At 52.5% G+C, this 20,481-nt stretch overlaps 3 protein-coding genes across 3 annotated transcripts; 2 read left to right on the forward strand and 1 right to left on the reverse strand.

Moving 5' to 3' along the window:
* Positions 1-2,490: 2,490 nt before the first annotated feature.
* COL26b_005148 (uncharacterized protein) lies at positions 2,491-4,589 on the forward strand (the record flags this gene model as incomplete). Its single annotated transcript, XM_053178004.1, has 2 exons — positions 2,491-2,922; positions 3,090-4,589. 2 exons carry the CDS (start codon positions 2,491-2,493, stop codon positions 4,587-4,589), a joined length of 1,932 nt encoding a protein of 643 aa, XP_053038124.1.
* A 448-nt stretch (positions 4,590-5,037) lies between these two features.
* On the reverse strand, positions 5,038-5,475 carry COL26b_005149 (uncharacterized protein; the record flags this gene model as incomplete). Its single annotated transcript, XM_053178005.1, has 2 exons — positions 5,038-5,311; positions 5,438-5,475. 2 exons carry the CDS (start codon positions 5,473-5,475, stop codon positions 5,038-5,040), a joined length of 312 nt encoding a protein of 103 aa, XP_053038125.1.
* A 1,370-nt stretch (positions 5,476-6,845) lies between these two features.
* COL26b_005150 (uncharacterized protein) lies at positions 6,846-8,984 on the forward strand (the record flags this gene model as incomplete). The annotated part of the gene is made up of 3 exons (XM_053178006.1): positions 6,846-6,873; positions 7,083-7,403; positions 7,456-8,984. 3 exons carry the CDS (start codon positions 6,846-6,848, stop codon positions 8,982-8,984), a joined length of 1,878 nt encoding a protein of 625 aa, XP_053038126.1.
* Between the last annotated feature and the right edge of the window lie 11,497 nt (positions 8,985-20,481).

Consider the following 20,481-nt stretch of genomic DNA (forward strand, 5'->3'; position numbering starts at 1 on the left):
GGAAATGCCTGGGGGGTTGGGCCACGGAAGAAGTCGGGCGCAACTGTTGATGACGGGCTTCGTCGCATGCGAATGCTTCACTAGGTCTTCACATCTCCCGACTGAACGTTATCTGGAGCCGTCACGAGACACTCATCAGACGCACCCAGATCTAAATGAAAGAATGGCCCGAGAGAGGGGTAATGAGGGCGATCACTGGCATTCGGAGCCCGAGGCCAGTTCCTGGCCAGTTCCTTGCATGTTCCATTGAGAAGGGCTCAGACTGTGGACTCGAACTGTGAGAGTCACGAAAGAACCCGATATTGGATCTCTGGACAGGCAAGTACCGGTGGCGTTAGATTAATGCGAGCTGGACTGTTGTTACTCTGACTCCATAGCGACGGTTACATCCAGTGTCTGGTCCCCGTTATCGTACATGGCATGCGGCGGTGCAGTGCCCGATGCCGGCTGGGTACTATTCCCAATCTTCCGCAGCAGCTGTCAGTGTCAAGTCGGATGGCACCCCGACTCGAGGCCAGTGGACATGAATCCGCCGGCCGGGACGGGATGTGGTCGACTGCCCAGCGCCCAGCATGCGGGTGCCACCTTGGGCAGTTGACAGGTCAGCTTTTCGTCTTGGCTTTCCTCTTTTCTCCTGCCGCTGGTGATGTCTGTATTCGTATGTATGTAGTTTTCTGGATATGTAGTCCGAACCACACGGGCGGGAGTCTGTTCACAGAAACGGATAGGCAGGACTCAGCACGCGGCTGGGAACTCACCGGCCTGCAGTTCGCTTGGCGACGAACTTATGTAGCGAGGCACCGGCGCCGTTACCGATAGGGGAGGGGTTCCACTAAATTTGATAACTGCTGGCTAGAGTCCTCTGGTGATCGGGGCGCCTGGCCAAAGAAGGGTATCGTGTGAGAAATTTTCCCAGCCGTGATATCTAGCAGCGACTCTCCGCTCTCCTGACGGGGGAGTCGCGGTTTTGACAGAGGCGGGTGATGCTTCGGGCTTCCTCAACTGTTGGTCATCGCAGGCTATTGTTTCCCCGATATTCCCTCCGAGCCGAGGGGCTAAAACGAGAAGCTTTTCGTCCCACGGCGAGGGACGAGAGTGCAGACCGCAGAGGGACCAACCTAGTCAGGGTCTCGTTGAGCACAGACAGGACCCTTCAGTCTCGGATCGACTTGTCGGGGCAGGCAACTTAGTCAAGGCATTTACCACAGAAACCATTGGTGACTGTGAAGTGGCTCGCACTCAAGGTCCTGAACTGTGGACATTGGTGTGCAGTTGAAGAGCATCCGGCCAAGTAATTATTCCTGCAGTTGGCCAGGGACATGATACTGAGGTAAGGTACCTAAGCATGCAAAAGGCCCTCCGCGTCTCCAGCGGTGCCTGATCTGATGGAGGCGGGGATTTCCGAACCTGACAGTGCAGTCAAAGAAAGACCGGACATGAAACCTCGTTAGGCAGTTGTTTCGTCTTCTCGGAATGGAAGCGTCAAATGCGCCCTGCTGCCCTGCCCTGAACGTCCTCCTCCTGTCCCGGTCGGTTTCTGCAACGGTGTGACGGGAGCGCAACACGTACCAGCTGCTTCATTCAATCTTCCACGGGCCATCAGCGTTCACCCGTCAACCCAGGCTGTCCTTCTCTCTTCCCATTAAAACCGCGTGTCCGTCGGCAACGGTTGCTGCAGAAAAAAAAACATGGCTTCCTTGCTGCGCAGAAAGTGCTGGTCGAGTGCAAGGAAAACCCTTGGCAGGTTCAGTGCGCTGGGCACGGTCCAGTTCCTCAAGTTAGCGACCCTCAACATCCTTGATAGTCCCAAAGCTTGGATCCGCCGACATGCGCAAAAAAAATGTGTCCACGGTCTCGCTGACCAGTCATGGCCCTCCAATGCCAGTGCAACTCAACCACCCATCCATCTGCATCTGGGCAGCCCATCCCATCCGCCTCCAGCGTCCATCCTTCTCTGCCCGGGGGTGTGTCCCCCCACCATTATCAGCTGCTCGTCCTCTGCCGCCGGCCGCTGCTCGCCGTCCTTCTGCCAGCCTCTCTCCACCAAGAGAGGCAGCTTTTCTCTGCTGCCACCCTCCCCTTCTCGACTTCATCCATCACCCGTTAACCAATCCGTCTGACGTCTCTGCTACCCAACAATCGAGAGAGATCACGTCTTCTCACCAAATTCTTTGGCGCGAAGCACTTGCGCTTCTCGCATTTGACACGTAGGGCAGCCTCCAACTGTCCCCACGCAACTCGAACACGACCCCACGACCACCTGCGCTGTGCATTCCGCTTCTTCATGCGCAATCTATCGACAACCTCCGACCATCTGACTTTCCGAACTACCTCTTCGACTATTGGTATTGATCAACTATCTCGACGATCTGAACTACTGAAAGTGAACCGGGCGGAGAAACGCCTACGAAAAGATTTCGGCGCATTGGTATTTTTGGAATTTGTGCTTCGGAACCCGAATTAGCGGCTCGGAAAATCAGTGTCGCCATGATGGACGCCGCATCTTGGAACCAAGATCCGGCCTTGGCGCCATCCCACGATGAGGAGTTCCAGCAGTTTTTGAACATGGGAGGCATGGGCAACTTGGGCGACTCGATGACCTTCGACTTCAATGACTTCCAGTCCGGAAGTGGCTCCGGCATGATGCACCAGTCCGGCCGTGAACAGCTCGACACACAGATGGGAGGAACCGACGCCAATATGGTCATGAGCAACGCCAATGCCGCCATGCAGACGCAGCTCATCAACATGACCACTGCAGCTGCGCACCCTGCCATTCCCACGCAACTGATCCCTCCGCCGACTCCCACAGACGCCATCACCGAAATCGATGCTCAGATCCAGTATCTGCAGCAGCAGCGCGTTCAGCAGCAACACCGCCAGATTCATGAGCAGCATGTCTACTACACCAACCAGCATGCAGTTCCCCCAACCCCCCAAAGCCTTGAAATGCCTCCCGCTAGCAATCAATTTTATTCGGATCAAAGCCGAACCCCAATGTTCGACAACCGGTACCAACGGATGAAGGAGCAGCAAGATGTGAGGTATTCTCGTTAACGATCCCGAAAGCGCATCGCTGACTATTTCAGATGGCCTTTACTCCTTTGGTGTCGCCTGCCGTTACGCCGTTAGATCCCCATTTCCAGATGGAAGCCGGTGGCTTTACAATTCCTGGCGCATATTTCAGCCCTCTTACCTCTCCAGCCCTTCATGCGCAAAGTGACCAGGGACTTTTGTACGACCGCCGCTCGTCTCTGTCGGCGCACAACTCCCCCGCCGAGATGGACGTTGAGACATCAGCAAACGCGCAGCCTGCGGCGATGGATTTGGCCAAGAAAGTTCGCAAGAGCAACGCAAGAGTAAAGGCCAAGCCGAGTGTTCGCCAGTCTCCCATTACGAAGCCTCAGCGGAAGAAAGCTGGCCCGACACCAAAGATGGTGTCGCAAGCCCTCACTGAGATGCAGGAAGTGAACGAAGATGGGCTTGATCAGATGCTGCCTTCGACGGCCTTGCCTGCCCCTATGAGCAGCGAAGAGTCCGAAAATGCATCAGTCTCACCTGAAAACCTGTCCGACATGCCGCCACCACCACTTCCCCAGAAGGCGTCGAGCAAATCACCATTCATCCAGCCTCAACCTCAGCCCCAGCCACACCCCGCGATTCCGGCTCACATCCAAGGAAAGCCCTCGCCCGCCACACCAGCTTCCCTCATGAAGCTTCCCTCATCCAGCGCGAACAACTCAGCAGCGTCAAATCCCCAAGACCTTGGGCCTTCGGATCATATCGAATCCTTCGAACTTCCCGAGTCCGTCAACTTCAACTCAAGACCCCAGCCTCCGCGAATTGATACGGCAACGCCGACTCAGTCGCCTTCAGATCCAGGCTCGGCTAGGGCTTCGTCGTTCCAGCCGCTGCCATCTCCCATCTTTGCGAAACCGACTGCCGCTGCTTCAGCGAGCGCAAGCCCGAACCTCGCACCGGGCTCCACGGGTCCCTCGGCACGCAGGACGCCCCAGCTGTTGGCAAGGGGAAGCAAGGGTAGCGGGAAAAGGGGAAGTGTCAGCTCGGTTCACGTCTCTCCTGCTCTGCGACCCAGGATATCACCTAGCATCAAGCCGCTTCTGCCTGGCACGCCCGGCGGGATGTCTGTCGAGGATACAGCCTCCCGCCTTTTGGCTTCCAAGTCAAACTACCAGAACATTCTCGAAGGCAACACTGTTCCTGGCGTCACTTACCCGAGCGAGCTATCGACGAACCTCACGTCCAAGCGCACGTCCCACAAGATTGCGGAACAGGGCCGAAGGAATCGCATCAACTCGGCACTGCAGGAGATCGCAACGCTTCTTCCCCAGCCGCTGAAGGAATCGGGCGAAAGCGACAACGCCGACAAGAAAGAGAAGGACAAGGCGGGAGGCGCACCGAACAGCAAGGCTAGCACTGTCGAATTGGCGATTGAGTATATCAAACAGCTCAAGCAGGAGGTTGCCGAGGCCAACAAGAGGGCTGAAGAGCTCGAGAAGAAGCTGGAGCGCATGGAGCCGTCAGGAAGCACGGAAACTGTTGAACAAAAAGAAAGCTCGACAGAGTAATGGGTGCGCATTAAGGGTGGCTTATGGAGCCTTCGGTAGCGGGATATCCCAACAGGCACGATATATACGAGGTAATCTAGGAGCATCGATGGCGGGTTATTTGGATTTGTATAATTGCTAGGTTTATGTGGCCATGTAAACGTTATATACCATGGCGAAAATAGGTGCGAAAGGATTGGCTCATGTTCCAGACCTTCTAGATCTGGGCATAGCACACGGTAGGATTGACACCTTGTGATCATGGGCCATGTTCCAGGCGTCACAAAAGTCGTCGCACAAAGTGTGGTTGTATATTGGGTATCACAAATGTAAAAAAGAATAATGATGCATCGTTCCTATTTCCCGTCGCACGTGGATGCGATTTGATTTTTGTCTCTCCCCTCCGAAACTGACGTCCGAACCCCAAGACAACCCAGCTTTCCGTAAAACGCCGGCGTGACACACGCAATTATTGGCTGTCCCGGTTGTGTTCCAGAACGTCGACGTCGAGCTCCTCCATGACCTCCACGACGAGGTTGAGGCTCTCCATGAGGCCGTTGACGGAGACGCGGAGCATGCGGTTCGTGGTCGCTTTGTAGTTGACGCGGAGGATGGCAGACTCGGAGGAGTTCTCCTCGATGGAGAAGGTGCGTCTGACGAGCGGCGAGAGCTCCTTATCGACTGCGAGGGCCTTGTGGGCGACGGAGGCCAGGCGCGGGGTAGGGAACGGGACGTCGATAGTTCTGCGGAAATCTTGTCTTAGCTTTCTTTTTGTGATTTTCGTCGGCTTTTCTTTTTGTCGCAAATGACACAATGCGCGACACACCTTGCACGGACTACAATGCGACAAGTGAGAGTCGGGAACTTACAATGAGCATGGGAATTCGGTATCAATTGCGTTGTCCATGGCTGCGGTTTTTGCGGGAGTGGATTGGGCTAAGTGTGGGCGCAAATGTTTGGAGGGGGTTCAGGAATGGGGAAAAAAAAGTTGGTGTTTGGCTGTCGGTCTTTACAAAGTCGTCATTGGAGCTGGCGGCGGCAGCGCAAAAAAAGGTGTCCCGCCCACCCGATGATACATAGCTCACCGCGGGACGGGATGGGATGGGTTGACCGGGACGGGACAGGACAAGACAGGATACACAAGGACGGACAAACTCCTTCTAGATGGCAGCGGACAGCTCAGATCAGAAGAAGACAAGGTGCCCCGCCATTCCACGAGGGTGACACCAGACAGCGCATGCGCACAGGATCGCTGCGTCGACAAGTACTGCGCAAGACAAGAAGCCGTGCAAAGATACCTTGGGGGCAGTTTGCAAGGTGCGGCAGGTTGATGCGGACCTGGACGACGTGGGGTTGCCTAGGCGCTGGGCTGGCTGCGGCAGCGCAAGACTCAATGCCGCCCCCCGATAAGCAAGGCTAGACTCAAGACGGCGGGAGGGATCACTGCGAAGGGCACTGAGGGGCAGTGGACATGGATGGATTTGTTTTGATGGGTGTTCGGACTCCTTCGTGGGCGACAGTCAGTGGTCAAACAGCCGTCAAAGAGCTGGTTCGGGTTTAGAGACATGAGCTGGAGGCGGGTGCGGTTGCCTGAGGCGCTGAACCACGTCGAACGATTCGTCAGGAGGCGCGGGTGGTCTGTGCTTCCCCTTGCTGGTTGTCTCGACAACGGCTGGCAGCCCGGCAGCCAGCAACCAAGCTTCTCCGTAACAACAGTCGACCCTTGCTGTTTTGGGCCTGCCCCATATTGACCGCTTCGGCCAAAATAACAGCAAACCATACAAAAACACCTGCATCGGTCGCTCCTAACCTTTGGAATACCTTCCTTTTCACCATCTCGTACTCTCGCCAAAATCTCTTCAATTCTTGCGCTGCCGCAGGAAAGCGCCGCTTTGATCGTCTCTGGGTTGGATTGATTGCACTCTGCCTTCGCTTCGTCAGGAATACCTCCCTGCCTTCGCCGCCGACTACAGATCTTGTTGTTGTTGTTATTGTTTCAGACCCGACGATTCCAACATTCCTCACCCGCAGACCAACACATCTCGCTCGCATCCGCACCTCCGTCGCTGCCTTCCCTGGATCGCGCATTACTTTGCATACAAAGAGTAGCCTCGCCTCTGTATAATTTCGGCACCTGCCTTATCCTTTCCGAACCAGGCCCGCTTGCACCTGCATCCAAAAGAAGGTCCCGTCGCAAGAGCAATTGCCTCGTCCAAACACCATCAGAGGAAACAAAGTGTCACGAGACCAATGGCCCCTTCTTCTAAGAGCCCAAACATGGGCCAGGTTATTGAGTACATCCCAGGTAAGCTTCCCTTCCCGTCTTCGGACCTCAACCGTCCATTCGCATCGTCGCCATCATGTCGCATCATTACCCTGCGCGGAGTCGGCACTCAAGATCGTCGCACAGCGACCTGAGCGCAACACCCTCCAGCATGAGCGCGGCATCGCAACAGATCCATCCCTACTTTTATTGCGCATACTTCCCGATCTCCTTTCTGACTGTCCTCTCAGACCGGCTATACCTGGCTGCGTACATCCACCCTCCCACGGCCGAGACCATCTTCCCCTACGGCGAGCCCGTCCAGACCTCCCCCAGGAAACGATCGCAGAGAGCCGCCGAAGGGCCTACTCCCGTTCAGTCCGCCGCCGTCCGCCCTACGCCTTACTACTTCTCCGTCGACGACACCCTCCTCTACAACGCTTTCCACCACGACTTCGGCCCGCTGCACATCGGTCACCTGTACCGCTTCGCCCTGCAGTTCCACGATGTGCTCGGTGCCAAGGAGAACAAGGATCGCCCCATCGTCTTCTGGAGCAGAGCTGACCCCAGAAGTGAGTACCAGTCTCAAGGCGCGATGAAAACCGGTCACTAACAGTCGCCCAGGTCGCGCAAACGCCGCTTGTATGCTCGCCTGCTACATGGTTCTCATTCAAAACTGGCCGCCTCACTTGGCGCTGGCCCCCATCGCCCAGGTCGACCCCCCTCTGATGCCCTTCCGTGACGCCGGATACAGTCAGGCCGACTACGGCATCACCGTTCAGGACGTCGTCTACGGCGTGTGGAAGGCCAAGGAAGAGGGCTGCTGCGCCCTGGACAACTTCGACCTTGATGAGTACGAGAAGTTCGAGAGAGTTGAGCACGGAGACTTCAACTGGATCACACCACACTTCCTGGCTTTTGCGTCACCCCAGCACACCCCCGTCGCCAAGGTCATTGAGGGCACTGAGGAGTGGGATGCGCTCCCCAAGAGCATTGGACAAGTGGATGCCAACAAGGCGCTGCCCCAGCCCTTCAAGAACGTCCTGAAGCACTTCACTGAGCGCAACATTGGCCTTGTTGTCCGCCTCAACTCTCCCCTCTACTCTCCCTCATTCTTCGAGTCCATGGGCATCTCCCACCTGGACATGATCTTCGACGACGGCACCTGCCCGCCTCTCACAACCGTCCGCAAGTTCATCAGGTTAGCGCACGAGACCATCACCGTCAAGAAGAAGGGCATCGCCGTCCACTGCAAGGCCGGTCTGGGCAGGACAGGTTGCCTCATTGGCGCCTACCTCATCTACCGCCACGGCTTCACCGCCAACGAGATCATCGCCTTCATGCGTTTCATGCGCCCCGGCATGGTCGTCGGTCCCCAACAGCACTGGCTGCACATCAATCAGGGTATCTTCCGTGAGTGGTGGATTGAGGAGCGCATCGAGCGCAAGCTCCGCAAGGAGATGGCTGCCAACGCTGCTGTCCCCAGCACCCCCATCCGCGCCATGCAAAAGACTTCCCTTCGCAACGGCCAGGCCTCCACACCTCCCCACCGCAGCACATCAAACAGGACGCCTTTGAGCGAAGTCGACCACGACCGCAATAACATTGGGGCTCAGGAAGACTACCTCCCGGCGCCAACACCAGGACAGCCAAGAAAGACCAACAGGGCAGGTGCAGACCGTCATCATCCCTACCAAAGAGCACCTTCATACCACGCAACTGTCGATGAGGAGGGCGCAATCCACCAGGAGACGGAAGTGATTTCCGTCCACAAGCAGTCTCGCGGCCCCAACGAGTCTGACGAAGAATGGGACATTAGGATGCGCACACACAGGAAGACCTCGCAGTCGCCTACTCGCAGTGAAAGGCGATCAGTTAGCCACTCCGCCGCCACTGTGTACCAGACATACATCGACAACGATGCCAGCAACGATGCGGAGAACATCGGAACACAACGCGTCAAGAACCTTGGAGACCGCGTTAGCAGCGCATCAGGTGTCCTCACCAAAGTTCGTGGCAGCAAGCGTTCGGGCGATTCGCCATTGAGGACCAAGGAAGGAGTACGAAAGACGAGTGGTCGAGTTGGCAGCGTGGGCAGCTCAGCGATGTCCGCGACGGCCGCCTCGACCGCGCGCAAAGTCTCTGGCGCGTAGGAGCGCCAGAGACGTCTCGTTCGTCCAGGACTAAGAGTCACTTCCGAGGACCACTAGGTGCTTGCTGATAGCTTACTAACCACTTATGATGATGATGATCACGACCGGTCCATGTCGATCTGCATGAATTGGCGTTGGGTTCTGGCAACCTTGAAGATTGCGGCAAAGGGGAACTGGTGTTCAATGGGAGGCAATCCAGCGTTGGCTGGTATGATGTCTACGACATTGCGAAACGATTATGACGATGATGGTCACTTCGGCGTATCTGACGAGGGCTTTTGCATCTTCTCTCTCTACCTGCCCAGGCATTCAATGCATATATACCAGGGCTGGCACGGCAGCCAGCCGGTTCAAACTGCTTGGAGGGTTTCTCACAAACGGCGTTCATGGGGCATAAGGGTGTTGAGTATTGTAATTGTATTTGTTTGTTTGCTGTTTTCAACATTATTTTTTGGTCGTTCCGTGCGCATGGGCTAGAGGCAGAGAGGAGAGGTCGGGATGGTAGGCAGTGGCAGTGGGGCATGCCTCCTCCCGGAGAGATGTTGTGAGCATCATCGTCAGAATATGATGGATACGCTTTGCCCGCTTGATTTTCCGCAGCAATACAAAAAGTACGCACACTTGATCAGTCTTGAACATGGTGATGTTTGATTGGCTTGCTTCGTCATGTGTAAGTGCCTCTTTGCTCAACCTGCATCAGACACAGAGCCTCCGTAAACCATCGATCAGGCAGATGATGATCGTGAAAGCTGGTCCGGGGCTGCTGCGGTAGCCTTCAGGGGTCTCTATGTAAGTATGACCATGCTGAGGTCACTTTTGCCTCAACGAACAGGCCAGATGGCATCCTCTATCTTAATCTTCTCAATGAGAGCCAGTTCAAAATATGGCATCCATCTTGTACAGAGATGTAGGAGAATGGCATGTATGCTTGTTGAGAGTGTTCACAGCTCCAGGAGGCCTGGTTGTAACTTGGAAGCATTCAGCTGGATACCCTGTGGAAGGAAGTGATGAGGGACGAGGTTGGTGGAGATATGAGGGGAGAGTGTTGGCCGGAGAATGATGGCGACAAGGCCTGTCATCCATGGAACGCATCTGGGAGCCTGAGTATCCACGAGATCCTATACGGTGCAAACAAAGACCTTGGTTACATCCCATTGGAGAGTTCAACATTGACAGCGGTATTGGTGGCTTTATATACCCTCGCCAGACGCGATCCAAGCTTCGAACCTGGGGATGGTCTTTCTGTTGAGAGATAAGTTTGGGAAGTGTATATATTTACCGTCGCTTTGGCAAGAACTCCCGTCATGCAAATTTCCCAGGGACATGGCCATGTTTCTGGATAAAAGGCTCCCCGGGCGTTCCGCATGAAATGTGAGGCCATGGCTGGTTCTTCAGTCCATGCACTGGACTCGAACCTCGTGTGATAAATTTGTGGAATGAGAGGCCGAATGATATGGGAGCGGCCGAGATGAAGGACGGCAGGTAGCCGGGGCATAAACTCATGTCCTGCTGTTTTGTCGATGACGGGAAGCGATGTCTTCTTGGAAGAGACAAACCCCCCGCAGGCGAAGGTTTTATGACACAATCTACACAACCTAACGGAGAGCTTTTTGATTGCTTGCCTAAGCTTTTCTTCTCAGTCGAACAAGTCCCTATTTATCTGACTGGCCCGGAGTAAGGGGGTTGAGACCTAGCCGTTGACTCGTTCGTGTAGTAGAGACTCGTTGACCATCTACGGTGCCAGTATATATTGCATGCTAACGGCAGTTCCTAACGTACCTCCCGCGCAATATGGTCGGTCTCGGAACGCCTGAGGATGGAAGACTGAGCTAAGACTGACTGAAGCAAGCTCCTCGCAGGCGCGATACTTCCACAGGTCGTCTCACTTTGCTTTCTCTGCCCCCCGGCACGGGATACCTCCGTCGTCATCCTGGACGTCTCTTCCTCGATTATCCATGGATATTCTGGTCTCTGAAGTAGATCTTCACTATCCTTCTACGCAACAACGCATATTCTTGTTTTCCTTGTGATATCGTACTCTCCCGGTTCATTTGCAGATTCCAAAAACTCCCATTAGAAGCAGGCATTTGCCGGGAACTGAAATCGTCCTCGGGGAGGACTACTTATGAAGACTCTACGTAGCCATTTGGAGTCTTTGGTTTCCATAGGAGGCTGCATATAAGGAACGGGTGCGGGGTTCTGGAACTGATTGCACCAAGAATGGTGGTTGACATGACTGTGTTCTCGATCCTAGATTCTTCAATCACCGCCTTAGGCTAGAAGCATTCTCGTCTTTCTTGACTGATTCCTTCAACGAAGTCTTCACATTCTCTATCTTACGTGTGTCCGTAGAGAATCATCGGGCAAAGGCATTTGCAATCTTCCCCCGCGGTGATCTTGCAGAAAGACTATGATCTCTACCCTGCTCAGTGTCTGGATTCACGAACCAGATGTGGTGTTTTGGATTTAGTGACGAGCACGACGCCTTCATTTTGGTCCAGAAAGGGTAAATCTGTGGCTTCCTGGTCTTTGATGAAGACAGATTCCCACTCTCGGCTGGCTGTTAACCACAATATGGCATGCATGCGTCGCTTTGATATTGGTCAAGAATACTTACCTCTCAAATGCAACTGTTGCAGATGTCCTCTACTCAGGCATACAATCCTTGCCTGAGCTATGTCAATGAGCTTCTAAGGTCAGTATTAGAGCCCCTCCTTGGTGACAGACAATTCGGAAGAGGCGATGAGTCTGTAAAGTTGTAGGCTGGCTAGTGGCTGGCTAGTAGTAACGTGAATGTTCATACGTCCATATGCATACGCTGTGTGTGTACTACTTCTGCTTCGGAGAGAGGCCAAATACTACAATTGACAAACAAGAGACGACAGAAGTGCCGAGCCATTGACGACCTGGCCATCCAATGCTTTCGTTGACCAACACATGTCGGAGTTCACAGACACAGTATTTTATGATGTGATCTTGACTTCTGCGGCATTGTTGCACAGGACATTGTCTTTGGCTTCTGCCTCATCAGAAATCAATCCTGCATGGCCTATTGATGAGACGCGGATAGCTTGGGCACGGTGTAAACCACCTCCAGCGATGACGCAGGTGACCATGTGATTTAAGTGTTCTCAGAACCATTTGAAGTGCTAATCAGTTTTTGAGGCACATATTTTACTTCCATAATATACTAGGTAGGCAACCTAGAAATCATTGCCTCCATGTTCTTCAGTGGCGAGGACAGACGAGCCATAGCAAGTGTGCCTTGTCCGGCTACACATGTTAGATAGACCTCGCCTGGTCTCGTCCCCTTGACCATTCGAGTCTTCAATAATGGTCCTAGATGGGGTTACGTGTACAGGACTTGAGTTTTGTATGTACTACAAACCTGACTGCTGGATTTAAACACTGACGGGGACTATAGAAGATCCACTACCCAGTCAGAGCTGCTCCTCTTTCCAAGACAACAGTTGTAGGGTCGTGTCGTTCTTGATCCCCTAACAATTTCCTCCATATCCGCAACATGTGCCCATACGATCGTTGCATCAGAATTTATACGTATTGGCTTAATTATTGCGCCGCTTCTAGTTCAGACCGAGGTCCAAATATTCCCATGCATAAACAGGAGACGGCAGAGACACAGGCCTGGATCGAGATTACCACGCCTTTATTGTTGTAGTCATGCTGGATTTCAGAGACTTCGCCTTATACGAAGTGGACGGCTAAATCTGCAACATTATCGGGTGATATTGACGTGTATCTGTGTCGATGTGATACAGAGTCGTAGGTCTCTAAGGGCGGAAGCCACCAGCGGGTTCGCAAGACAACATGCAATGCTGATCTCTCTGGGCTGTCTGAAGTGACGGTATATATTGTGGGTTTGTGGTAAGTCTTATTCTTTCATCGCAATCTCGAACTGCGTTTCGGATCGTAAGCGTTTTCTGCCGTAATGGTATCGTTACGTCCAAGTCACTTAGTGACAAGCTCGGGCAGGTACTCAGCTGATGCACACAGCTATTGTTGATTCGCTTTATCTACCAGAAACTGGTGCGATGATACTCTCCAACGTCTACTTAAGTCATTTTTACCTGGCCACCTGTGTGGATATTTGGTCAAATGACTACTGGCTCGGCCCACCCGTACAATTTTTGGGCTCTTTTGAAACCATCGTTCTCCTGCGACCAGGTGGTATACGAACATCTCCCCGTGTACCTCTGTGTCCCCAAATCCGTATGTAGTGTGACACCATAGTTAGCGTCTTCGTCCGAATATGGCGAGTGTTGCAGTTTCCTCAGAGGTAGATACTGGTGACCCGGCTCGCACAGATCCGGTACCCATTCGCCTTTCTCAATTGTTACCCGGCATTTTGGCGTAATGACAACCAAACATGTCTTGCAGCTTAGGAGCATGGGCTTGTTGTTCGATTTTCCAGTATCGTCTGTTCGCGAGCAAATCTCCTGGCATCCAACATGGTCATGGCGTTCATGATCATACCCATACGTTAGAGGTATCTGCTCCAACAGAAGGACCCCAAGGTCTTCGTTGCCAACTGCAATACACGCAAATCCCCAGTCCGCCAGCATTGCTCTTCTTTTAACGCCATCTGTAGAATTCATATACACTCTGTGGCCGAGCAATGCGCTTATGAATAGTCTGGCTTCGGCCACCTGTCCTGACCGATGTTGCCAGCCTGCAATCATTAGTTTTGCTCTGAAAGAGATGTTGTTGTTGGAGTCGCCGGTAGGATCGCTGATCTCGGGGTGCATTCGCTTGAGCCGCTAGAATGAATACGATTCTAGAGGATTGTGCGGCATTTCGCTTCTAGCTCTTCCCAGCAATGCATCAACAATGGCTTGCGTGTTTTTCCCCTGCTCCCAGATATCCAAGGCTCGATCTTCGCGCTGCGTATTCCCACTCTCCTGCCAAAGTATATGTGCCATAGTGGACGATAACATCTCAGCACTCGACTTGGCGGGGGTAGAACGTTCGATCAAATCCACGACAGTTTCCCAATTGCAGTCAGAGTGCGCTACAATCCTCAACGCGAGCAGGTCCTCTTCCCTTAGAGAACCGCTAAGCATTTGATTGACTATGCTGTGGCCTGATGGCTCCAGTGGCAAGACTGATTGGACAGTCTTTATCAGCTCCATAATCACGCGTGGCTCGAAGAAGCTGAATAGACGAAACTCCAGCAAGTCCCGACTCTTGGGGTTTTCCATCATGCGTATGTATGTTTTTCTTGCTCCAGCCAAATCGGAAAGATAGATTTGGCATCTTGCAAATAACGGTAGCATCTCTTGCCAATAGCGTTTCGCATAGTCGTCGTCCTCGAGTAGCTCCAAGCTAATAGCAACTTCGAGGTTGTCATGCGCCTTCTGAATTTCATTGTTGTCGATGTCTGGCACTTCCGAAAGGATCGAGTCAGGCAGTTGATATTTAGCGGCAAAGAACAGAGCCCACCAGGTCTTGTCTGAGCCCTGAAGAATCTTGTCGCACGCGCTGACCTTCCAATCTCTATCCCAATGACGAGTATCTTCATCGGGGTCGTTCTCGCATTTCTCGATTATTAGTTTGGTGATTTCTTGAAAAGTTTCTGGACCATCGCCGGCGAATTTGATGCACAGCGAGGAATGCTTTTCGTGCTTGACAAAGTCAGCTGGTTAGCATTCCAGAGATGAGGCGGGTGAAAACTAACCATGTTGTCACCATCAACGAAATTTCTTGCAACCGACCATGCTTCATCCCCCATCTTCAGCCAGCGACGAACCAAGCGGTCTGACACATGATCCCAACATGAGCCCGGACCAGACTTCCAAGTTCGAAACCATTCCTTCTCCTCTCGATCCTCCAAGTCATCTGGCTCCAAGTCAGTCAGCCAGTTGAGAAACTGGTCCTTATCGCTGGACATCTTTTCATGACGGCGCGAAAAGCCGTAGCCTATACTCCCCAGTCCATCCCGAGCGTATGCATCAATAACGGAATCATTGCAGAGAATTTGGACTACAAATCTGCCTACAGCAACTCTTTCTTGTTTGGTTGTTGGCCATGTTGGCCCTCCGTGCTCTGGCCAAAGACTCCACCGATCTGCCGATTCTAGGCGCTCGTGTACCTCTTGGAGTGCGGAAGCTCTCAGCTCATGGCAACTGTGAGCGTCTAAATTCTCACAGATGGAAGCGCTGCAAACTCACTTTCTCGCTGGCCGAACGAGACACAAACCTCGTAAGGCTTCCTTCCAGGAGGAAACAACCCCGGAGAGCCGTACCTGTCGAAGAAATCAGTGCCGTTAGCACCGAAGACATGCGTGGGGTTTGTTTGGATGACTTTCTGGGGCAAATCCAGCTCTTCACGGTGAAAGAGGTCAGATCGTTGCACGCGCTCTGCAAGCATTGTCCTCGTCATCCGCTCATCTCCAGATCTTTCCTCTAGGTAGTCCTTAAACTCTTCGCGACGCCAACGAACTAGTCCTCCGTCGGTGAAACTTAATACACTGTGATATACCTGCTCGATCTGTTGCTGAAGAGGAACCAAGCGCGTGATTCCCAATGAGAAATCGACGTATTCCTGCACAAGCTCGATTGGGGCCTCATCAATCATCCCTTTATCTACACTGCGTGTTGCAATGCATGCCATGATAGAATTGACCTCTAGAATCTCATCCCGAGATAGGGATTGATTGAGTGAATCGATCTGACGCCCGAACCTAATTTTCGTACCCTCGTCCACTCGTTCGAGTATCTTTTTGAGTTGGTGTAAGTTTGTGCAACGCTCAAGCTCCTCGAAAACAAGAGCCAAGGCCGCGAAATCGTTTTGGATGTGCAAGGTCAGGGCATAAATGATCTCCTGTTGCCGTTGCTCCTTGAAAGAAATAACTTCATCGCGGAAGATTGGTAGAGACCGCAGACGTGTTCTGATCAGCTTTTGGACATCGTCTGTATTTGCCACCTTCTTCTCTTTGTCGAAATCTGGGTCAAGAGCGATCTTGTGGACCGGCGTAGTATCTTCAAGCAGGCTGGTGGCTTCCGATGATCCAGACAGGAAAAGTCGGATCTGCAGGTGACTCGGGGTCGATGCTTCATGCGTTGATGTTTCGTGAGTCGATCTTTCGCATCGTCCCGCCACTTCCCCAACAATTGCTTGAAGTGTTTCGGCAGCCGATTTATCCAAACCATCTAGTACAACGAAGAGAATCGTTCGATTGCTCGGCGTGTAGCCTGCAAGAAGCTTGCGCCAAACAGAAATTGCATCTTGCAGACTGACACCGCCGGCACAGGCTTGGGACAAGAAGGCGTAATAATCTCGGTCGAGCAGAACCAGCTGCCAGACGATGGATCTCAATGCGAGGTTGATTGACGAAGAGCCCGGTCCCTGGTAAATGGTATTCTGCAGGTAATGGTAGGCGAGCCAATGCACTCGGGCCCCCGTCTTTCTCATTGAATTCCGCAAGTGGTCTATCACAGCAGAAGTCAGGCACGATTTGCCGCAATTCTCTTTGCCCGTGATAAATACCACTTTGGTCTTCGTGGAGCTCGGGTCTTTCCATTGAAGAAATTTGTCGTCTGCGAACAACCACTTGCCGGTGCCTGGAACAGATTGCTCGGTCAGTCTGGCGTGTTGATGTGGCCACGACTGAGTGTCCTCGAGATTGAGCCAGTTCCGGATCGCCTCTGCAGAAGGTATGCCTGACCCGGTTGCCGCCAAGGACTTCACTGTTATAGAGATCTCTTCGTCATACTTCAATATGGCGTCGAAATCACTCTGTATGCTGCGAATGCTTCGCGCGGCATCGCTGAGATCTTTGCCGATGGTGGTAATTTGGACTCTTGTGACATCAATAACACGAGTCTCAAGCATCGCAAGAGCTGCCGTCACCCCTCCATCGTCGCCGTAAAAGAAATTTCTCTCAAAGAGTCTGTCCTTTCCTCTCTGTTTCGCCAGTCGAGCCGTGAGTACCAGGATGACGAGGGAATGCTCCAAGACCCGGTACACATTCCGCCTCAGTCGTTTGTCCAGTTTTACTTCGTCATCTCCCTCGTCGAGATAGTTGCTCAGAGTCTCCAAGAACACCGAAACGCGTTCCAGAAGGGTGGTGAGGTCCTCAAAGACCTCGCTGTACTTCTGCGTCGTCGCGATGACATGTTTCAGAGCGCTGAAAAATTGTTGGCTGGGCCCGAAGACTCCACTAGCCGCAGACCCAACGAAGCCGCCAAACAAACACCTGCACACACGATAGTATGCTTTGGGTGACCCTGATCGCCTTGTTTTTGGTGCTCTCCGGGACATCGTTATCAGGGTCGATGCCAGCAATCACGTCGCTGACAGATAAGGCTGCTCCATTAGCCGGTTGCAGTCTGGAACCTGTCTCTTTCTCGAACCGCCTCACAACTTGGAGCCAGACGACGTCAAGGTCATATTGAGCCGAGATTTTGATGTTGCTGGCCATATGAACGGATCTTTCGGGGTGTCTCTGTACTTGTTGCGAAGATGGGTGAGTGTCGAAGGACCGATCAAAGGATCGATTCATTGCCTCGAGGTGGCTTTGAGGGGCTGGCTCTCACGAGGCAACAGGCGCAGCAAGTTTGAATTCTTGGCATTGGTCAGCGCTAAATCGAATATTGCAAGCAGCATGCCTCGTGGCCAGCTTGTATTGGTTGTGAATGCGTGATTTGCTGCTGCTGTGGTACATATCTCCACGCACACCCCAGTCGGCTCAGCCTGATTTCAAAGAGGGCTATTCACCCCAACCCCTTCAAGTACTTTTCAACAGAGACGATCTCTACGAAGAGTCCGACAAAGAAAAGACGGGAATAGTGTTTCAAAGAGTACGAAACAAACAGATAGACAAGATATTAGGAGCCTAAAAGCCGTACGGCCTAGGTGTGTTAGACCTCTCTGCCAAAGTACTACTCATATTGGAACAGGACATGATATTGTTCAGAATCTAAACAGAACATCAGTCAGTTCAGTTATCTGACGCCGGTCCTGTTCTAGTCAACATTCGATCGTACAGGGTTTGGCTTGATTTTGCTTTGCTTCTGAGCTGAAGTTTGCTTCAAATTGAATGGTGAGCTTTGAAGACGAATATGCCCAGTTGTAATGAACTGGGTGAAGGCCCGGGCCTAGCAGAAAGTTCATAATGTATATAGACTGTTGTTATGTCTTCGTTTTCAGTCTACTGAGCAAGGAGACAGCAATGTTCCAGTGCTCTTGAATGAAGCACGCATGTGCCTGTGGGGCTTCATGTTGTTGCCACAAGTTCATGCCGCCACACGAGACGGAGCTTTCTCAACTAACACCCTTAAAATGACTACTCGTGACTACCAGTCTCTACGACCCGTCGTAATCTCCGTTCTTGATATTATATTCGTTTCTGGATACGCGCCAATCATCACTCATCTTATCGTGGATGCTTGACCTAGTGGGACAGTACTCACATCGCATCACATCATAACAGTGCTGCTCTGCCACACTCACAGCGCCCAGATAATACTCGTTGCCCATCCATTGTCTTGTGACCTCTATAAGCCGTCACAGCCATCCTCCTTTTATATCCTCATACAACCTGCTCGTACAGCCTCGCAATATCTCGACTAATAGTCCACGTCAGAACGCAAAGCTAGTTGCGCGGACCATAGTACGAGCAGACCCGTCAGGGTTATATAAATAACCAAGAGTAATCACACAGTCTGGTCACAAACCAGAATAACGCCTTCGTCCCATTGCTCTAGGTTGAAATAGAAGCTCAACGACTAGTAGTCGCGCCGCTCAGAACTAGGGTGTGTAAGACGAGTCTGTACATGATCGTGGAAGACTCTCTGTCCATATCGTATTCTTCAAGTACACACATTCACAAACTACGAGAAACGACCAAAAACAGAACGACCACGATAGTACGGCAACTAACGGGACGACAACATGCCCGGACCTTACCAGCTGCATTTCCAATGAACACAATACCTCTTCCTAGGTAGGCAACTAGTCGGATCATGTGCCATAGTCGTTTACTTTGTTAGATTGCTTGGACTTCAAACGGGACTTCACCGGCAAAGGTATTTAAAGCAGCAAATTCACATTCGGGACCGACTAATTCATCCGACTCAGACAGCGAGAAGTAGGCCGGCTGAGCGATGCGTTCGTCTTAAGATCACCTCCATGACGGGGAACATAAAGTCTCGGTGCCAATGTCATTTGTTTTGCTAGACCCAATGGATTGGGTCCATGTTCTTTGACTCTCCTCACATCTTACGTTGGCACCGGCTGCCGGAGATCATGACTGAAGGCGTGCCCACTGCTTCACTGGTCTACGAGCTCGCCCCATCATGCTACCCTCCTCTATGCTCTCAACACGAATACCCCCGGGGAAGCGAGGAAGGACAGCTGGAAGAGAAACTACTGGTGACGAAGTGTCTTGGGTCGTGAATATCTGCGTAGTAAGAACTGTCGCAGCATATAGTCTCGAAGGATATATTCATTGTCACTAGAGCGTCGACGATATCAAAATTACGGAGCTTTCTATCGCAACCCCTTCAACCCTCTTTAAGTACTCCCTCCAAGTGACAACTTGCGACGAATTCTGGGCATGAATAAAGGCTCTTGAGACAAATCAACTCTAACACTCTAGTCTGAGTAGTTTCTCACCAAATTTCAACTCTCAACACCAGCTTACGCAGAACCCATCACCACCCCCCTCATAACCATCCTCCACCCCATCTCCAAGCACATGCGACCACACCCACTGGAGAACTCGGGATCCCGTCCGCTCTCCCATCGATAAACCAGTGAGGGCCAGAGTAGTAGTTGGGTCGGAGACGACCAGCGAATGCCTGGTGTTGCATGTCTTTTTTTTGGTTATTTGTGGTGCCCCCTCTTTTGCTCGTCGCCGACCTCCGAGGGCAAGTCTTGTTAGTTACCTGGCAAGTTGCCACTTGACGACCTTACCTTTCTCTCAGAAGAGCTGATGTCCACCTGCAAATGGCCATGCAGCGTGACTTGAGTACATGTGGTGCCAGTGAGGATGTCTCGGTGCAAAGAGGCAGACGTCAGCTTGACCCCGAGGGCATCTCCAACTTCACGTGTCGTCGTTGACGGAGATCGACAACCGCGGCGTCCGAGGCACACTTCCCCCACAGACGTCGAAAGGATAATCGAAAGATTCAGACACGTATCCTTCACACCCTTTGCCGTTGCCTCGTCGAGATGGTTGGATGCCACCCCTCCTCGAGTCCTCCGAGCCCTCCAAGCAAACCTTCGAAGCTGTCAAACCCAAAGTACCAAACAACCACAGAGATCAATGGACACTTATCCAAGAAAGTCATCGAACATCCTCCGATATTGAGATCACCGCACAGCTTACCGTCGCAATCCGAGAAACTTTCTGCCCAGACCAATGTATCCCAAAAGCGTCAATCTCCAAGAAGCCCTCTCCAACCACTTGGGTCGCCCCTGTTCAGCCCCGAAATCACGAATCGACATTTCCCGAAGGCCAAGGACGACAAGACCG

The sequence above is a fragment of the Colletotrichum chrysophilum genome, assembly GCF_026319265.1.
Source record: "Colletotrichum chrysophilum strain AFK26 chromosome Unknown scaffold_33, whole genome shotgun sequence".
Taxonomy (NCBI): domain Eukaryota; kingdom Fungi; phylum Ascomycota; class Sordariomycetes; order Glomerellales; family Glomerellaceae; genus Colletotrichum; species Colletotrichum chrysophilum.